We start from the raw sequence: 19550 nt of genomic DNA, 5'->3' as shown, positions 1-19550 counted from the left end.
TGACGGAAGCAATGAGTTCACTGTTAATTTAGGGCTGGACTGTGCCAACTTTGCCTGAATTTAAGGATTAGTAATGACTAAACTAAGACTCTTAAGGCATTTATACATGTGTTCTAAGAGTGTGTGTGAGGGGGTAGGAAGGTGCTTTAATTAGAGACGTTCCAAGAGCTGCTCTAATTAAAGCACCTAGAATGTCACGTGCATCATCTTCCCCACTCTGAAAAATTGTGGCGGGGTCACTTTAACTAAAGCTCATTTGACATGCTTTAGTTTCCTTGCAGGCTAAGATGCTCCAATATACATTGGGCCAGAATGTCATTTACGTTAAGATCCCTTTTCTATCTTCCATTAATGTAACAGGGTGTCAAAAATTAGTATATACTGTAGTCCTGTTCACATTGAAACCATTTTGCATTGTCAGAAGTGTCTGAAGAGAGCTTAGTTCAAAATGAGAGTTTGACCCATTGTGCCAGAGCCATAGTGACACAACAGTAAGAAAACAGTATGACCCTCCACCACACCTCACTGTAAAGCAGGGCTGGAAGAAACAAAAGTACCCTTAGTCAGCAGAGTTGCTACCTAAATCAGTTACCATAAATAGATGCATCACATGCCTCCCTCATCTCCAACTTCTGCATTCCCTTTCCCATTCCTACTGTAGACTATTACTGTAAACTCAGTTTGAAGGTTTTATGTTTCTGATGCAGTAATTTACAGGACTGGACAATATGCTGACACCAGGTTTCTGTATAAACAATCAGCACATTTGAATGTGTAATAATTTTAGAGAGACAGGATGTTCCAGCCAAGTTAACTTGTCACTCAGTGAATTAATTCTTTTTATCAGGTTAAGTGGGGATACTAATCTCATGTATATTAAAAAGACATCTTTAATGTGAAGTATGCCAAAAATACTGACCAGAGGTACCATACATTTCTCCTGTATAATATTTGAGATGGTAGCTATCATTTCACAATGGTTTGGTATAAACAAACAGTGACATTCATAATTTGATAGTTCTTTATGTAATCAAGAAATGTCCAGGTGATGATTTCCCATTCAAAGAGTATATTGAACTATACATTGTATTCATAAATATAAATTGATCAGATGTGACACTCACTTTCACATGGGAAATAACAGAATAGATGCTAGTTGTAATAACTTTTCTGGCCTGAAGTATGCTTGTTCTGAGAACATCACCACAAACTTGATAGTGCAATGTTAAAAAGCAGAGAGACTAGGGGACAAAATGTATCTTTAGGAAAAAAATATGCTCAGACCAAAACCTTGGCAAGTTATATTTCCTATCACTGCCATTAATCACACTTTCTTCTCCTTTCCATGCCACCTTGGCCCACTGGCTGCTCATTTCAAATCCCTTGGCCTTTAGCTCATGCCTCTTCAGAAAAAAAATGGCTCCTTCTTCCCCACTAGTGAGAATAAACTCTGATTTATTCACACATTTCAAAAGGAGCACATCAATTAAAAACATCCAAACCTATAATGTTGTAATAGCTGATAGTAATTCAAAGCAAGCCATTACTTTTCATCTGTCTGTGCTGTTATCTTAATCAGTTGTACACTGGAGTGAAGTGAAGAGCTGGATAATGACTGGCTTTAAATTCTCCTCTTGAGGCACTGCAGAAGCTCCCTGGACAAATACAGGCATTAGTGTGCACTAGCCATAAATGAAAGGCAACCTTATAATGAAGAACCTCAAAAGGAGGCATGTGTGGGTTTAGCATGTGCTTTTTTTTCCCATTTGCACTTCTGCTGGTATCTTCACACTTTGTCTGAGATTCGGTGAGTTAGGGGGCAAATAAGAAAAAAGAACAATGAAACTTCACCTTCTCAAGCCAGGCAAATTACCTGAGAGAAACATTCATGGCAAACTCCTGGCACCCTTGGAGTACGTGAGAATGTTGCTGTTGACTTCACTGGACCAGGAGTTTTATTCTAAGCTGGTAATGGTAAGCGGCCAAAAGTAACTACCATTGGGTATCCATGCAGGATCCTACATTGAATGTCATGGTGTTAATTAAGTGTCCTTTGAGGTTGGCTCTTGCTTAGGATTGAAGGACATAAGGAAGTTTGCGCATTGCCAACAATGCCTCTGTGTTATGACTAAATACAGATTTTTACCTTCCAGGGCTGCCTACTCACCCACTTGACTGAGCACTAAATCCAGTTAGATTTTTATTTTTGGTAGCAGTCCTCTGGAAACAGAACAGCTGTTTGATTAGTATAGCAGCATGGGGTGCAGGTCTGACTTTTCTTCTATAAGCTACAGTTCTCATTGAAAATGATTGTGTCTTCCAGGTTATCAGCCTGTCTTGCCTAATCAGCAACAAGGGTTCCAAGGACTCATGGGAATGCAGCAACCTCCCCAAAGTCAGAACCTGATGAATAATCAACAGGGAAATCAGGTGCAAGGCATGATGGTTCAGTATCCAGCCATGTCTTCTTATCAGGTACTTACCAGAGCTGTAAGGAATTCCTTTCCCTGAAAAGGCATATTTTGCGTAAGGTGCGACAAAATGCCTTACAGCTTGATTCTCCATTTCCTTTAGTCTTTCTTCAAAGATTGTGGGGAAGAAGGGCTGTTTGGGAATTGTTTACATTTCTTACCTGGCCTGACCAAGTGAAATACCCCTTTCAAGGCCAGGAAGGAGCATCCGGTCATTTTAAGTTAAGCAGTCTAACATACACTTTGCAGCTCAGGGAATCCATTGATATGTCCTCAACTCATCTCTAAGCCACAGTAGAGTCCAGAAAACAGGAGTAGTTCTGAATAGAATAAAATGATATGCTCTGGTTAAACACACTGGTTATACCAGTCACTCTCAGCCAGGGTGTTATGATATCCTTTTGAGGGTGCCCTAGGATGCCACACAATATTAGTATTGCTAAGGGCACATGATTTGTAAGATAAATTCTGAGATTTCAGATAGGAATTCAGAGTATCAAAAACATTCTAACCTGTTGCGGTCTTTCTAAGTTCTTTGTAACTGAAGAATTGTTCTATTTTTCCATAATCAAAAAATGAGTTAAAAACAAAGAGCTGGGTTTTTCTGGGGGTGCCTCACATCTAACGAGTGGTCCCTTGAGTCTGAAAAGGTTGAGGACCACTGATTTACACAAATTTAAAATAAAGGAAATAGAAAATTAAAAGTACACAGGGGCTACTTTAAGTCACTCAGATCTAACTTAACCAATCTTTTTTTTATATATCATTGTTTAGGTGCCAATGACCCAGGGTTCTCAAGGACTGCCACAACAATCATATCAACAACCAATCATGCTACCTAATCAATCAGGTCAAGGAACACTTACAGCCACTGGAATGCCTGTTTACTGTAATGTCATACCTCCTACCCCACAGAACAACCTAAGGTTGATTGCCCCACACTGCCCATCCAATAACGTTCCAGTTATCTCTGCCAACTGCAGGACAAACTGTACAAGTATTAACAGTACAGGGTGGCAAGTCAAGTACTGACACTGTGGCTTAGTGTGGATATACAAGGATAGCGGTGCATTATTTGACAAATAACTCATGGCCTTCAAATGAAGAGGAACACAACAGGATAATCAGTTGAGGACATACATATTGACAGTGCTCAAGTGATTGCTGCTGGAATTCTGTAAAAAAACTAAAATAAATTTTAAGAAATGTTTGCTGGTTAATGGTGCATATTTTTGTCATGTCTGCTAGGTATGCCTTTATAGCTTAGCTAGTGACATGAATTCATTGAGGTAAGATTTTTTCCTACCACTGAACACCACTGTGTAGATTGTAATATCCCTGATTCGGATTAGTTTTGTACTTTGTGTTGAGTTTGTGAAGCTAAAAGTATTTAAAAATATAACAAAATCACATTGTACCAAAGCTGTAATGGAAATTAAGAAAAAACAAAAACAAAAAAGAATTACTGAATGGAAGGAATAATTTATATACACTATAGAGTTTTTTTTATGGATATATACTGTATTGTAGTGTTTAATCACAATAAAGCTATTTGACCTCATGGAGAAAGGTCATGTTTCTACCACCTGTTTGGTCTCCTCTCTCTTCTTGGATGCCATTTTCTTCATTTTCTGTGCCACCTGATTTCAGGTCCAGTTGAGGGAAAAGCTGCTTAATGAAGGGTTTGGAACTATTTGCTGCAAAAGAAGCATTGTTGTTTGTATTCGTATGCACACTCAGAGTCACCCAGGAGCCCCTAAACATACTGGGACAGGAAGTGACCTCACAAAGTCCTCAGGGAACTGGGAAAAAGGTTCCTAAAATGATTGCAAGCAAACGTTGTATTCTCCCAATCTGTGAACTATTTTTTCACTTATCTAGTTGCCATAGCAAGAAGTTAGAGTAGCCAGAAATAGTTTTGTACTGTAATTTTGTGTAGCTAGATGGCTGTCCTAACTTGGGCTAGCTGACAACAGCCCAAGAGATTGTGCTATACCTGGCAATAGCATAAATGTCTTGCTGAAGGGCAGATTGACTAAGCCAGCTCTAGGAGCAGTTTGCCAAATGAAACAGCAAAAAGCTGCCATGACTATATCCCAGGCATTAAGTGGCAGGCACGACTACTTCATTTGTCATGCTGAATCTAAAAATCTATCCTGGGGAATAATGGAATGAACTAAAATGATTTAAATAGCGTTATATTCATATAGCATATCACAGGACTCCACCACTAAAACTCCCAATTCAGTTTCATTAAGAGAAATTAGTTTTTGCTTTGACACTGAAATTTTTGCATGGAGTTACTGCAGCAGAATGGCTGCCATATTACACTTTTGTGGTGGCTGCATTTCAGCATTAGACAAGTGAGCCTCAAGCCTAGAGCCTTAACATTTCACTTGACCTGCTGACTGATTCAGTGATAAACTCTGCACTCTTAGAGATCAGGTTAAATTTAAGCCCCCAGCTTTGCATGCATACAATGTGTAAGTATTTTATATATGTCATTGGCTATAATGTCATTGATCATGCCTGCTCCCAGGGTGGAGCAACTTATTGTTTCTACTGATTTAAATATTTAAAAATTAACAGGTATTTTTTTCCTTCAGTGATAGGGTTGCCATTTCTATATATCTACTTGTCACAGATGTAAACACCCCTTATTTAAATGTAATAGTTTCCCTATCAGTACAGCAAATTGATTTTTCATAGTTCATTTTATAATATATTAAGTTGCTATGGTATGGAAACATTATTGAATCCAATCCTGTGGTATCACAGGAAAGCCAAATATTGAATCTTTTGCATTTCTATCACGATTCGTTTGCTGAGAAACAGTCAAGTCATGAACAGGCAAGGTAAACACAATTCAGTTTTCAATTAGGGGTGAGATAACCAGAAAGTGAACAGTCTGATTGATTTTTTTTTTTTAATTCAAGATGCATCATTTGAATTTTGGTTGTGACTGAACTCCTATAACTACATATTGTTTCTTATTCAGCTGAATGAGAAACATGTGAAGTAAAATTAAATGAAATATCAAAATAGTATAATCAACCAACCAGTCCTGGCCAACTGAGGCCAGACCAGGATGACTGAGGGAGAACCTGTGGGTTGATTAAGTTGCATTTATTAGGCAAGAACCAGGATACTATTTGTGTACGCAGGATCTTGAATAACAGAATTTGCTTGGTATTTGCTCTGCCTGAATAAACGCTGTTTCTCCTCCATGAAGGACTACAGTTACTCTGTTAACTTTCTGCCTCAGGAAATAATAAATAAATAATATTGCTGATTAAAACTAAATAATCCCCTCCCCCCCCCGCCAAATTATCAACCAGTGGGAAAAAATGAAATCATGACAAGTGCATTCATTTTCCTATTTTCTTTTTTGGCAAACAAACCCCCAGAAACCTTCATGTTTCAGGAAGACTCTGAAATATAACATTTTATATAATATTGAATTAAATAATTATATAAGAAGAATCTAGTATCTTGCCTTGGTGCCTCATAGAAAGTGATTTGATTAGAATTGAAAACATGCTACTACGTACTTTGATTTCCTCAAAGCTCCCCTCCTAGCTCATCTTCTGCCTCCCCTTACCAGTCCTTACTTCCCATTCTCTACTGTGGATAGGGACTCTCATAGCACAATGGACTTCCTTCACCTTTTATTTAATTTTATATAGGTCCCTCTAAAAATAGAGAGTAGTGGAGCAGGGACTGGAACCTAGGTGAATACTCCAACCACAGAGTTGTGCTCCCTATCTCTAGTCCAGTGATCCTGACTTTTTTATGAAAGAAGTTTTCTAAAGAAGGACCTGAATGCTTCCCTTTTGGAATAGGCTAGGGCTCCTGGTTAGGATGCTGTTCTGGAAAATGGGAGGTGTAGCTTTTAATCACCAAGTCTGGCATGGGCAATAACCTGGGTTATTCCTGAGTGACTGCTCTAGCCATGGAGCTATTGCATAGGTTGTGGGGCAGAAGACTGCCTCCCTCCTACTGCCAGCTGCCCTTTAAAAGAGGGTGGTAGTCACTGCCGCTGTTTTTGTGGAGCTAAGTCTCATATATATGATTTTCTAGACTAAATGTCTTGAGGAAGCATAGTCCAGGGGGAAGCCTAGTTACCTTAGGCCTGAGAGAGGTCATTTACTACTTGGTCCCAACTGAAATGTTTCTGCTTTTCAGTGTGCACAGAACTGGAGGGTGCCTGAGGAAATTAAATGCCAAAAAATGTTTGGAATCTAAGCCAATTTTAGTCAGTTTTGGACCTAGGTACCTAATTACTGTCTAAGCCCAGCTTTAGGCATCTGAAGTTCTGTCTACATGCCCAGCAGTAACACCTTCAAGCGTGTGAGGCTGCTCCAGGTGGGATGCATCCCAAATTACCACAATCTCACAGTCCTTTGATTCAGCTAATTAGCACCACTGAGTGATGGTGTCAGTTCATCCACCTGTGGTGCTGCACCGCCAAGGCCATGCTGTTTCCAGGTTGAGAAGCAGTCTGCCTGGAGCAGTGCAGTATGCTTGAGGGGGCTATCGGTGGGCACAAGAAGCGAACTGAGCAGACGTGGCTTAAATTTCACATTAGTTGTTTATGCTGTTTTGTGGAGCTGTGCCCTTGTTAACTGCATATTAGTTTCCAACCGGCAAACTACAAAAAGCAAGTTTTCTGCTTCACAGGGCTGTTGAAATGCACTTACACACTATAGTAATAGGAGACATACATGTGTCTCAGCCAATCAAGTACTTATGTATTTGCCCTCCTCTAAGACCAGGATTTGTTATCTCTACAACATTTTTCACTTTAAATGCTTGTTTATGTGGTACATTATTGTTTTGTAAAAATATTTTTTCCTAAGTTGCTTTTCCTCCACCGATAGCAAGGTTTATTTAGCTGAAGTAGGAAATGATGGCTATTAATATGTTGCCAGATGCAGGGAGGAAGATTGCTTTCAAACAAATTGAAACAAGCTTGGTAGATGAAGCTTAGGACCTTTATTGCCTTGCTTGCAAATAGCTCCACTACAAAATAGCTCGTATTGTCCAGTACTTTGTTCATTTCTGACCTACCAATGATGCATTTGTCTGAGACGATGCATTCAAAGTGGTTGATAGTATTCCATAATTGACATATCCAGTAAATCTGGGTCTGATCTCACTTGTACCAGTGGAAATCCAACTTGAATAAGTTATAAGTGCAAAAACAGCATGAGCTATGAGTCAGAGTTGTGATACAGAAAGGACACTCATTAAGCCTCCCTTTACTTACCAAGGAAATCTCTCAGAGAAATTTTTTTTCTTCCCCAGTATCCTTTTCTGCTGTTTGTCCCTTTTAAATTCAGCACAACCCAGCAGCTGCAGTCTTTTAAACAGCCATTTTGCGATTGATGGTTGCTTGCTGTAACTTTCTCTCCTTTGGTTGGTGAGTACTGTGTCTGTTATGTTTTCCCTTAGTTTCATTTTTCATATTCTAGGACCAAAGGTAATGTGTTTAACTCAGACCTGTTTTTATCTGCATGATGGTTAGTTATGTTGTATCTAAAATGAATGCATTTATTCCCCAGTAAACCTGATTGCACCAAATGATTCTGATTAGCCTTTGGGGCTGGTCTGATGTGTATGAGCTGTAACCTGTACTTGCTTCCTACTGACTGAAGCAAGAAACTGTTTCTAACCTCTTTGCCTTCCACACTGCCTGGCAAGTCATTGACGTTCTCTTAGAATAATTTTTCCTTTTTCCTCTATCTCATTTTGTGCCCTTCTGGAAGCATGGAAGGGTAGGTTGCCAGTGTAGCAATATGAAGTATTCAGGTACTCTACACACTTTCTGATTTGAGCCTGCATGTTGAGAATGTGGTGCAATGAAGCAAGCGCTTAATTTAAGGTCAAGTTGATGATACTAGCTTCCCTGATACGAAAACTTTTCTCATTGGTCTTGCTACAAGAAACTCTTTTCAACTCCTCTGTTCAAGAGCACTTGTTCTGAGTGTCTCCTATGCTGCAACATTACCAAAAGTAGTTTCAGATATGTTCTAGAGCTTTGCTTCAGCCCAATATCCTATTGCAGTAGTGCAATCCACAAGCTTTATCTACTATGTCCTCCCTACCCTCTTGTTTTTTGTGTCCAGTTTGCTGAGGATGTGATTTGTGTTCCAATAGTTAAGTCTCCCTGTTTAACTCGCACTACACAAATTTGTGGTTTAACCTTCGGAGTGCTCCAGGTCAATCCTTGATGTTGGCCGAGATGGTAGTCTATGTATCATAACTTCTGCCTACTTTACTTGTAGCTTAATGATGATCCACACAGGATGAAGCTAGGGATGAGTGTCCCCAGGAAGTTGGTTCTGCAGGGAAAGAGGCTTTTATTGGAATGAAATATGCGCCATGGTGAATGCACATCACTGAGGACGAAGTGAGTTTGAGCTCTGGGCAGAATAAATGGGCATGAGACCAGCAGCTGAGAATTCCTGATTCAATCGTTGCCACTGGCTTATACTTTGGCTGTTATTTTATGTTGCTGATAAAGATATTTTATACATCAGGCTGAGCAAGGTTAAATGGTTAATGTAGTGCAGATGGGTGGCACAACACCCAATAATCCAGCTGTGAACTTTATCAATATTATCTAAGACAGTAATTTTGCCTGAGTGTTCTCATCCTTCTCATTCTGAACTATTGCTAGGACACTCTAGGTGATGTTCCACAGGCTTCTTTCACTGGTTTTCTATTGCCTGCCTGAAACCAAAGACTAAGATTGCATTCTGATACATTTGTACCTTTTTTTATTAATCATCGCGTTTATTATGTTTGTCAAGTGTTGCAGAATGCAGACAAGCTCTCAAACACAATGTATATTTTTAGTCTGGTAATGGATCCCCAAGGACTTGTTTTCCCACTACATGCAAACATCTTGATAAAGACTTGCTTGACTGAGGCTCCCCAAGGCATGAGCCAGAGATATTTGAACAGAAGCACAGAAATATTTAACTTTTTTAGTTTAGCCTTGTTGAGTCCCTTAATATCCTGCTTGTGGCAACCAGAGTTATGCTGGTTCACAAACACTGCTGGGTGTTCTTGTGAATCCTGGGAATGGGCAAAGGACCCCTGGAAATGTCACCCAATTTAAGCCAGATGCCTTTTCTGACACTTGAGCTACACTTTAGGAAACTGCCTTTCTGAGGTGTGGAAAAAGGGGGAAGAGTTGCACGCTGGCTCTGAAGATAATGGTTTCACTCACTTTAGTAGTTAGATGGGCAGGGAAAGTACTTCTGCTATCACCTTTAAAATCTACTGACTTTTTTGGCACTCCCAGACTTTTTGCATATTCCCACTCTTTAAAAGTTACTGTAGTACCCTTAAATGACATTCAGAGGGTAATACTTCAGTCTGTTTCCATGTGTACATATTATGTAATGCAAAACCAGAATCTGCATTCTAGATGCTAAAGCCGAGCTTGTCGAAGTAGATGGCTAAAGTTAAGTGCTGGAGTCTATTTTTGCACAAATAACCTGATTTTCAAAGGTGCTGAGAATCGCAATTTCTACAGTGTGCTGAGCTCCTAGCAACTCCCATGAAAATCAGCTCATCTTAAAATCAGACCAATATGTGGGCTTCTATGCTTGCTTACTGGAATATATATTTTAGGCCCTAAAAGCCTGTGTCAGCAGGGAATTGAGTTTTTGTCCCCTGAGGATATGCCTAAAGTAGCAGTGCTCCAACATGGCATCTGCAAGCATGATGTTTTTCTTTAGGTGGGCTGCTTCTGAAGTTACCAACTCTATTTCTTATTTAGCTGCCCTTTCCTTGGTTTGTAGCCACTTCTGATAATTTCTCTTTATTCCCTAGTGATAGCTTCAGCCATCCCTTCCTCAGCTGGATATGTTAACTGTATTATGAACATTAAACAAAAGCCCTCGTTTTACCAGCCATTTAGCTTAAGCTGTATCTGCTTATTTCCCATATCTAAGGGAGGACTTTTTGTACCTGGAAGCTTGTGTAACATGTCTCCCAACTCTACTGTAGGTCCAATAAAATATATACCAAACAAGTCTTACTTTTCCCTGGACTGTCACAGTTATAACAACACGGCATGCTACTCTGACATTAGAATCAGTATAAGCTGTATCTGGTGCTTTTATGCCACAGTGCTACTTTAGCGTGCCTGGCTACCCTGGTTTCAGTTTAGGAGCACATTGTGTTTTTAAGGACACAATGCTAAAGTGTGGTAAGTTTACTATATAGCTGTGGTACCTTTTTGAAACATTGCTCTCATTGTACAGTAAATATGAGAGAGGCAATAATGGTTTTACATGTTCAATGTTGCTTAATTATTCTGAAAATAATATCTGTGTTTTGCCTTAGTAACCATTGGCACTCTAGTTTTGTAGCTGTGCTAAACAGTAAAATATTCTTGAAAAATACACTACTAAAAATGGATAGTCCTTCTAGAGGGTAAACTTCTTTTACACCTGATATCTTACTGCTTTTCCTCATCTTTTCCTTGTAGTGCATAATTGTTCCTTAGCATTTTATGGTTAATAATGCACAAGTAGTATGTGCATTAAGAATTGGGGTTTTTTTGGTTGACAATAATTGGATATCTTTTTAGGTGAGTATTTTTCTTTAAAGGCTGTAATAGGGTCTGCTGAAAATATTGTCTTTTTTTAACCCTGAATGTAGATGCGTGTTCCACTAATAGGGATGTTACAGGGCTTTGTATTTGATTTAATTGAGGTTAATTGATGTAGGAGTAGCATGAATAGGCTACAGGGGAACACCTGAGACTATTATGGAAACTGAAAGAACAATGGGTACTTCTGTATAAACCTGTCCATGGCTTATTGGAAAACAGTATTGAATTTTCTCTCTCTCCCTCCTGTCTCTTTCACATGGGGGGGAATCAGCTACATCTACAAGATGGGCTTAATGACACTGTGTCTCCAATGACTCCTAGTTATCCAAGAAGTCTGTTTTAGGTTAAAGAATTAGAAAACAGAGAAAAGATTATTTTTGGACTGTACATACAGCCTAAGACACAAAGATGTACAGGTAAAATAGCAACAAAAATGGAAGACGGAGATCTAACAAAAAAAAAAAAACCAAACTGGTCCAGAGAATGTCAATGATCAGAGTTGACTTTTGCTAAATAAGTCTCTTGAGACAAACTTTAAAAATACCCTTCCAAACGGAGCTTTGTACCTTGAGATAAGAGAGCATGTGTTACAGCTACCAAGGTTTTTTTTGGGTTTTTTTTTTTTTTTTAAACATAAAGGTGAATTGTAAGAGCACTTGCTGGAGTCAGAAATAGCACTGTATAAGCATTCATACAAAGCTGCCATTATGATGCATAGCATTCCTACTAGTTCCATCTGGGATGTCCCTCCCAGCAGAAACAGACACATGAGATTTGCAGTTGATTTTATTTTAGGTGGTAATGTCCGCTCGGAGTTGCAATGAGATTAAGAAGTGTTTGCGTTGAGTTGACTCTGGAGCTTGCTTTTTAATTTGGCTAAAATAAATATAAAAGCTTTTTCAAATGGGAAATATGAAATATTTCCATGTACTCCATGTCTAAGAATGAAAGATGTTAATAGATCTTATTGCCAGTCATTGCACTTGTACAAATCTGAATATCTGGGGGGTGGGAAAGAGGGAATAAAGCTTTGTCGTAATTGTTAATGGCATGGAGTCTAGAGGCTTGGCATATTAGAAGGCCTGGATTAGCTGTATAGGGCAGCTTCAACAAATAAGATAGGAACCCATATAATACTGTGAAATGAACTAAAGGTCAAGTATTAACATAACTGTTAGTAGGAGTGCTGTCCCACTAAAATAGTTACTTTTGTATTTCTATGCTTTGTGGTATCCGGGCTGTAGAACTGATAAGATACTTTAGCTGTATGTTCTAGAATTATAAGCATTGCCTCTTCAGGATTAAGAAGAATTTAGCTTTTTTTATAATTTTTTTTATGGTAAATGTACATATCTATGTGGAGCAAACATTATGGCTAAGTATAGACTGTCAGAAAGCCTGAGGCTGAATTGATTCAGTCTTTGCAGGTGCCTAGATGCTAAAATACCTAGATTAAACTGAGAAACAACTAGAGACACACTCAGTTTTAATTCAGGAAATGCAGCCACAGCCTATCTGTGATCCAAGTGTGTGTGATGGAAACTAGGGGTATGCAAAATTGGCCATATTCAATTCAGATTTGGCCCAAATCAGGGACAGTGATTCAATTAATTGATTCAGCTGAATTCCAAACTGACGATTCGATGCTGATTCAGAGCATCAGTGATTTAGCCATAGACACAGCTTTAAATGTTTTTTCTACATGCCTCAAGGCACCAGGTGTAGCTTATGAGATGCTGGGGAGATGGAGTGTCCCGCAGGAGTGCAGGGGGAGCCCTGTGTGCTTGGTAGCAAATCCAGAAGTGGACCAGAGGTATGGCTCATGAATGCTGTGATGCTGGGACAGATGGAGCATCCCACAGGAGTGGTCCACTTCCAGGACTTCTGGGGAGTGCCTCCCCTGGCTTGGCAATCGGGGAGAGGGTGCAGGGGGTCCCCAGTGCTCTCCCCAGTGGACCAGAAGTGGTTCTGGTCCACTTCTGGGAGCCCCTCACACTCCTGTGGGATGCTCCATCCTTCCCAGCATCACAGCATTCACAAGCCCTCTGTTACCTTGAGGTATGTAGAAAAAACATTTAAACCTGTGTCTATGTGCCAAATCTTAGGAGAGATTTGGAAATAGATTCGGAGGGTTCCAATTCAATTCAGAGACATTGAGGGCTCTCCCGATTTCAATTTAACCACCAAGTCAGGCCGAATCTCTTCTGAATTGAATCATGGACCGAAGCTTTGCACAGCCCTAATGGAAACTACAATCTGTTAAAATTGTACAGTCAATGAAAGACGGACACTTCTGGTAGTTAATGGTCGTTCTCATCTGTAAGAGTGCGCTTCTAAAATATAAGATACCTTGGTAATTCAACATGGCTAACGGTGGGAGTTTCTAAATATGTTTCTTTAAAAGGATGCACTCTTAATATGAATAAGTGGGGATAACAATTTCTACACTAACAGAGGTAGCAGCAGCAATAACCGGCTTTTTCCCTTTTTCTCCTTTCTGATGTTACGATATCTTCGGATGTGGTGAGATGCACAGGAATGGCTAAAGAAAAACCTTTACCTGACTTTCCTTTTACATTAATTGTTATGTTTAACAGCATTGTTCCACATGAGTAAGCTTGTATCACAGGCAACTGGAGTAAAAAGAGTTTCGAAATATAGCATGTGGAAGAGCAAGTGTCAAAATTCAACGAGCGGGTAGTGTTAGTTGCTTGTTCTTCAAAGAGTGAAATGAGATATCCGACTTGATGGAACAGATAATGTGATGATGCAAGCTGCAGGCACAGTTGCTAAGTCCAGAGGGATTAAGGTAGAAAAGCTGCAGCACCTATTCACTGAAAGCAAGAGAATATACAGGTGTTCAGCTCTTTTTCTAAAAATAAAACTATTCTCATGGTGAGACAGTGTGGTGTGACTTGATCTCAAATTATGAATGAGGTAATAAAATGACTTTCCTGGCCAGACAGTTCTGGACAGTGTTATAATGTTCTCTGTGAACTGTAGTAGACATGTAAAAGCCTGAATACATCTCAAGGTGCCAAAAGTAATATTGGTAAGACTGTTGGAAATGGATACTTTGCTTTTTTGTACCATTGGTACCTTTACTAATGGTACAAGAGCAACAGTGTATGCAGTAAATGCAGCTTTGTAGGAAATGCTACCATTTTCAGAGCACAGGGAAACGGCCAAAACAATAATGAACAACTGATCAGGAGCCATTCCTGGTCTGTACTGGCAAGCATGTTCACTCCACGTGTGCAGGGTGAAATGTGATGTCTTTGCATTTCACCACTGCACAAAAGATGTGAACTGTGCTAGATAAAAAGTTTTGCCCGTCCCAAGCTCTGTAGCTCTCTTGAATGGAACTCTTGAAATCTAAAAGGAATTGGGATGCAGGTAAGGTGCTTTTAATATGCCCTACATTGACCCATCCTGGATCTAACTCGATCCTCAAGAAGTAAAGAATGACATCCAGTTGTAACTCCAAAAGGAAGGAGGTAATTGCTTAAGTGGGAGTTTGACCAAAGCACTGAAGACTAAAACGTATCTTAAGAAATGCCTCTCCCTGAAAATTTTAGCTACATACTCATCTTTCTCTGTTCCATAAAGTAAGGTACCGTGTTGCAGTATGTTTTAATTTTACCTTGTTTAAAAAACTTTTTAAACCTTACAGTAGATCCAGGTTTACTCTCAGATGTTATTTGGGAAGCACATTTACAGTGTAATGTCTCCATTTAAAATATACTATTTCTTAGCATAGTGATGTACCTGACCTTACATGAAGCTGGGAGAAACTTGCCTTGTCCATTCTCTGCTATTGTCGCAAGGTGTTTTAGAACTGTTAAGCAGTATACTACCACAAATCCCTGAATCGGTGACTGTGACACTTAAGCTATGTTTTGATTTCAGCCTGTGCTCCATTTACCATGATTGTTTCCTCCTCAGAGTGACAGAAGTAAGATTGTGGAGGTGTGTTTTTTCTTTTTTTGCTGTCTAGCTATATGTTTGGTCTATTTCCAATGAGAAAAGTTGGGCAGTAGCTAACAAAAGCTTGTGTGAATCATGCTCTGACTTCCCCTGACAACATACACCTATGCTCCCAGTGTTTTTGGAGTGCAGAGACTATCTATTGCTTGCAGTTGTCACCTGCCTCGACAGTTGTACATTCCTGTCAGTCAGCCTTGCTTTACATCCACACTTAGTTTGCAAATAGTGTCTTGTATTGATGATCCTAAACATGCAGCTATGTGACCTTCTTGTCATTTGTGCAGACCTAGTCATTCCAGCATCTATCAAGCATACAACCATGATAAAGCAAGCATCTAACTCAGTCATTTGCTGTGATACTTAATCCTGCATTTGTTTTTTGCTTGGCTACGTCAGTCTAATATCACATTATGGACACTCATTCTTATAATTCTGGAATCTGGATCTCTGGCTTCGCTGTATCACCCTAGATAAGTGTTGATAATTACTTGGCAGGATTCTATGCCTTAGTAATCTATTATTAGTACAACTATCAGACATACTTGGCTTTAAGAAGAGCAGAGCCCTCTAGGGAAATGTATCAGGCAGACTTTCTTTTAACACCTTTTTTTTCTCAGCACTTCCAGAACGACTATTTTTCTTTTTCTTTTTTTTTTTTTTTTTTAAAAACCCTTCGAAGGCCCACCCAGACTTGGTGACCTATTGAATTACAGTGACTAAGACTCATCCATTTCCATAGTGAGTGGCCACGAAGACAGAGACCAAAATATAGGAACAGAGGATGACCTGACTTAGTTCTACTATACATTTAACATTTTAATTGAAGTTTCATTGGGTGCCTATACATGAGCAGGGAGGTTGCTCCAACGCATTGTAATTGCAGCGCGTCAGAGCAGACTCAATTGAGTAATTGCCACTCTCCAGCAGCCTCCAGTGCTTCACGTATTGGCATCTCTGCATTTCAGAAAGGTGGCAGGGGCTCTTTAGATAAAGTTTGTTCAATTTTGAAGCGCAGGGGCGCTGATGCATGAGATGCTCCACACACTTTAATTAGAGTGGCTCTCGGAGCTGCTCTAAAGTGCTCCTCCCCCACCCCCTTTACTCCCAGAGCTCTTGTATAAACACCCTTAGTGGTTGCAGTTTTGCTGACTATTTTACACCAATGTAGATAAATATTGACAATTAAATACAGATAATAACATGAACATATTTGAAAGATCTCAGCAACAGTGTATTTTATTTAAACATATACACCTTTCTCCTATATATTTTCTTAAAGGGTTGTTGTGTATTTGCTATTTAATTGTTTAAAACAAAATCGGAGATATTTCAAGTATTAAATCCATCCTTTACCTTCCATACAACATTTTTCAGGTTCTATACTATTTTTTCCTCTAATTTTGACACATTTCAACAACACACACAGGCTGTAAAAAAATAAATTAATTAATTAATTTAATTAAATTTAAAAAATGTGCATTTGACAACATTAACAAAGACCACTGTAAACACTGAAAATAGGCACTTTTTCTCTAATCTATTAGCTAAAGTAGTACTAGTACTTAGCTTGTGAGGTGTTGGTTAAGCTAGATAAACAAGTAGCAAATGTGATTTTTATGTTGATTGTGTCCTTTCTAAATTTAATATACTGTTCTCTGTTGTGCTGTTATGCATGCTGATGGATTGGGCTGGAAAAGGAAGAGTTGGCATCGAAATGGTTATATATACACAGTGCCTCACACATGGTGTTTCTTCCTTGTGTGCGGTTCTGTTGGAATCTCTCTACTTATGAGCTGGATATACTTCAATGGATGAAATTTTAACAAGGCCCCTGCAGCCTGTAAGGGTATATACATACACATAGTAGATGCTTATACCCTATTACAGTTGTTGACATTTTTCTGCAACCATGTTAATAACAACCTATTGAAATAAAAAAAACCCAACAAGCTTTGGGACGTATATATGGATGTTTATGACTGCAATTCTCTCCTTTCTGCTACTTTTTTGCTGTAATTCTATAGACTTTGGAGTCTTAATAGTCTATCCAGCCGACAGGGAAATTCCTAATGTTGAGAAAATTCTACCCCATAACACTGAATTCCTGTTAATAATAAGATCCCCAGTATTATACAGTGATTTTTTTCACTTGAGCACTTCATACAGGAGGTTGGCATCATTACCACCATTACAGAATGGGAAACCAAGTCACACAGTGGTGACCCGATTCCAACCAGTCACACAGCAAACCACTTTCAGAGCTTGGTCAGTAACCTATCTACTGGGCTATAAAGAATGACCTCCTTCCTTCCTTCAAAAGAGGTAAAACTTTCAGATATTCATATCACAGGGTAAGAAATGGACTGAATTCTCTTTTCCTTCATACTGCAGATACAGTATGAATTCCAGAAGTAAGAGTCATCTTCACTGCCAGGTCTATATATGCTGCTTAACTACAAAGGCCAGGAGCAAAGCTTGTGTGATTTACACCCAGGTCTGCTATTACTGTACTCTCTTGCTCAATTCACTTTCTCTAAAAAGGCAGCTAACAACCCTTGACAGGCCTGCTGAAGCTCTGGCAAAAGGAGAAATCTATCGCCCTATCTTATAAAACCTGGCTTTTCAGGTTTTTTTCAGGGTGTCGGCTCTTTTAAAACAAAAAAAACTAATGTCTGGTTACCACTGAAATAAAGTTGTCCAAAGGTGGATAGGTTTGGCGGGGGGGGGGGACTGCAAAACCTTAGGTGAGTTTAGAAAGCTTGAAAAAGATGGACAGCTGGGATATTCTTTAAACCACTGTAACCCTGCTGAAACAAATCAAATGCAGCTTTAAAGCTTCCCTGCTTCAGCCTTCTTCCCCTCACCCCCCTCAGATTGTTTGAGAAATCTTGAACTGATTTGTCGAGACAGATCAAAGTGTAAAGTATTTCTCAGCTGGTCTCATTTCTTTCACTGGATTTTACTAGCAGGAGACAGGCAGCTCATTACAACTGGGAGAGTGCTTCTCCGAAACCAACTTCATTACGGCTGATAAGAAAAATAAGATTCTGCTGGGGCCATTTTTCATTCAATCTGCTTCAGAATGAAGTGTTGCCATCCCTGCAGCCCCAGAAACTGGTGTAAGAAGCGAAGGGATGTTCCCACTTTTTTTTTTTTTTGTATAGAAAATCATAGGGGTTAGAGTCGCAAGACAATAGGCCAAAGGAGGGAGAGAACAAGGAAAAGGTAAAGCAACATCAGCACTGTGGTATCATATACCTGCTATGCTTTGTTGTTTTCTTAATTGGCTTTAATAAGGTAGGAGGCTGCCCATTCTTGCCCCAGTGCCAGGGTGTGCTATCTGCAGCTCCATTCCTCTCCTACACCGCAAACCAAGCCTCGCAGATGACAATGCTCCCGGCCTACAGCCAGACCAAGCTTACCCCTCATTGTCAGGCCTCAGACACGTGCACATTCACGCCGTCCTCCTCTCACCAGGGCCTAACACTCCACCCCCTCTCACAGTCTCTTTCACACATTGACAACTTGTACTGCTTTGCTCCCTCTTGAAGGGGGCCCCTTCGGCCATAGGCTTTACTTGGTGCACCCCTTGGGTGGCAGATGTACCGTCTTTTGAGCCTCTCCTGTGACCTTCACCAGGGTAGTGGTCAGCAAATTACCCAACCAGGGCCAAGCTTGCCCTGGCCCCTCCTGGGGCAACTCTACACACTCGCACACATATGCTGGGATCCCAGCCCTCTGGTTTCCCCCTCGGGGTCGCAGGGCTTCCCTCCCCAGTGGGGCTCAGGTGGCTATAGCTGTGCCTGGCCCCATCTGGGTCTTGCAGCTTCTTTGGGTTCAGGTGGCCATAGCTATGTCTGGCCCCCTTGTACCCACAGTGTTGTGGGGGCTAGGGGTTAAGGTGCCCCAACCCACCTTTCACCAGGGTAGTAACTGGCCTGGTATTTCCTGGGGGCTCCTGCACCACTGGGAGCCCCACCAGGCCACCGACTGCCAGCAGCAAACTGCTCTGTTTGTATAGGCAGCCAGAGTTCTAAAATGGCCACCATAATCAAGCATCTGCTGGTTATTTGGCTCAGCCCTTAAAGTAGCAGGCACCAACAGTGCCCTGCCATATGGAGCCTAACCTGGCCCATGCAGCTCTGTGGGATGGGGCATAGCTGCCCTGCCTAAGAGAGGATGCTGCCTGGCAGGGGCAGGCTGCCAGGCTGGGGGAGCTCCTGGCTTGGCCTCTGTGCATGCCGGGTGGCAGGAGTCCCCAGGGATTTGGGAACAGCTGCACAAAGCTGTTCACTTACCTTTGCTGGCCTGGCTCATCTGGTCCCAGCACAGGTTCAGCCATGGCTTTGCCTCTCTGGTGCTAACCCAGCCAGGCCTGGCCTATCCTATCCTGAGCAGTGTGGGGAAGCAGCACATGGCTCAGCTTGCTCAGCCACCACATCTCTTCGCCAGTGCTAATT

At 40.5% G+C, this 19550-nt stretch overlaps 1 protein-coding gene across 14 annotated transcripts in view; it reads left to right on the top strand.

Annotated features, from left to right (window-relative positions):
* ARPP21 (cAMP regulated phosphoprotein 21) overlaps positions 1-4032 on the top strand; it is a 268867-nt gene extending 264835 nt beyond the window's left edge. For all 14 annotated transcript variants that reach the window (XM_090050296.1, XM_090050299.1, XM_090050301.1 and 11 more), the window contains 2 exons: positions 2324-2475; positions 3246-4032. In XM_090050296.1, coding sequence (XP_089906422.1) covers positions 2324-2475; positions 3246-3503 — 410 coding nt within the window. In that variant the 3' untranslated portion in view covers positions 3504-4032. The remainder of the gene's footprint in view (positions 1-2323; positions 2476-3245) is intronic.
* The last annotated feature ends 15518 nt before the right edge of the window (positions 4033-19550 follow it).

This window comes from Crocodylus siamensis, chromosome 5 (genome assembly GCF_052110815.1).
Source record: "Crocodylus siamensis isolate JL-2025a chromosome 5, ASM5211081v1, whole genome shotgun sequence".
Lineage (NCBI taxonomy): Eukaryota > Metazoa > Chordata > Crocodylia > Crocodylidae > Crocodylus > Crocodylus siamensis.
This window is presented reverse-complemented; position numbering and strand designations above follow the sequence as displayed.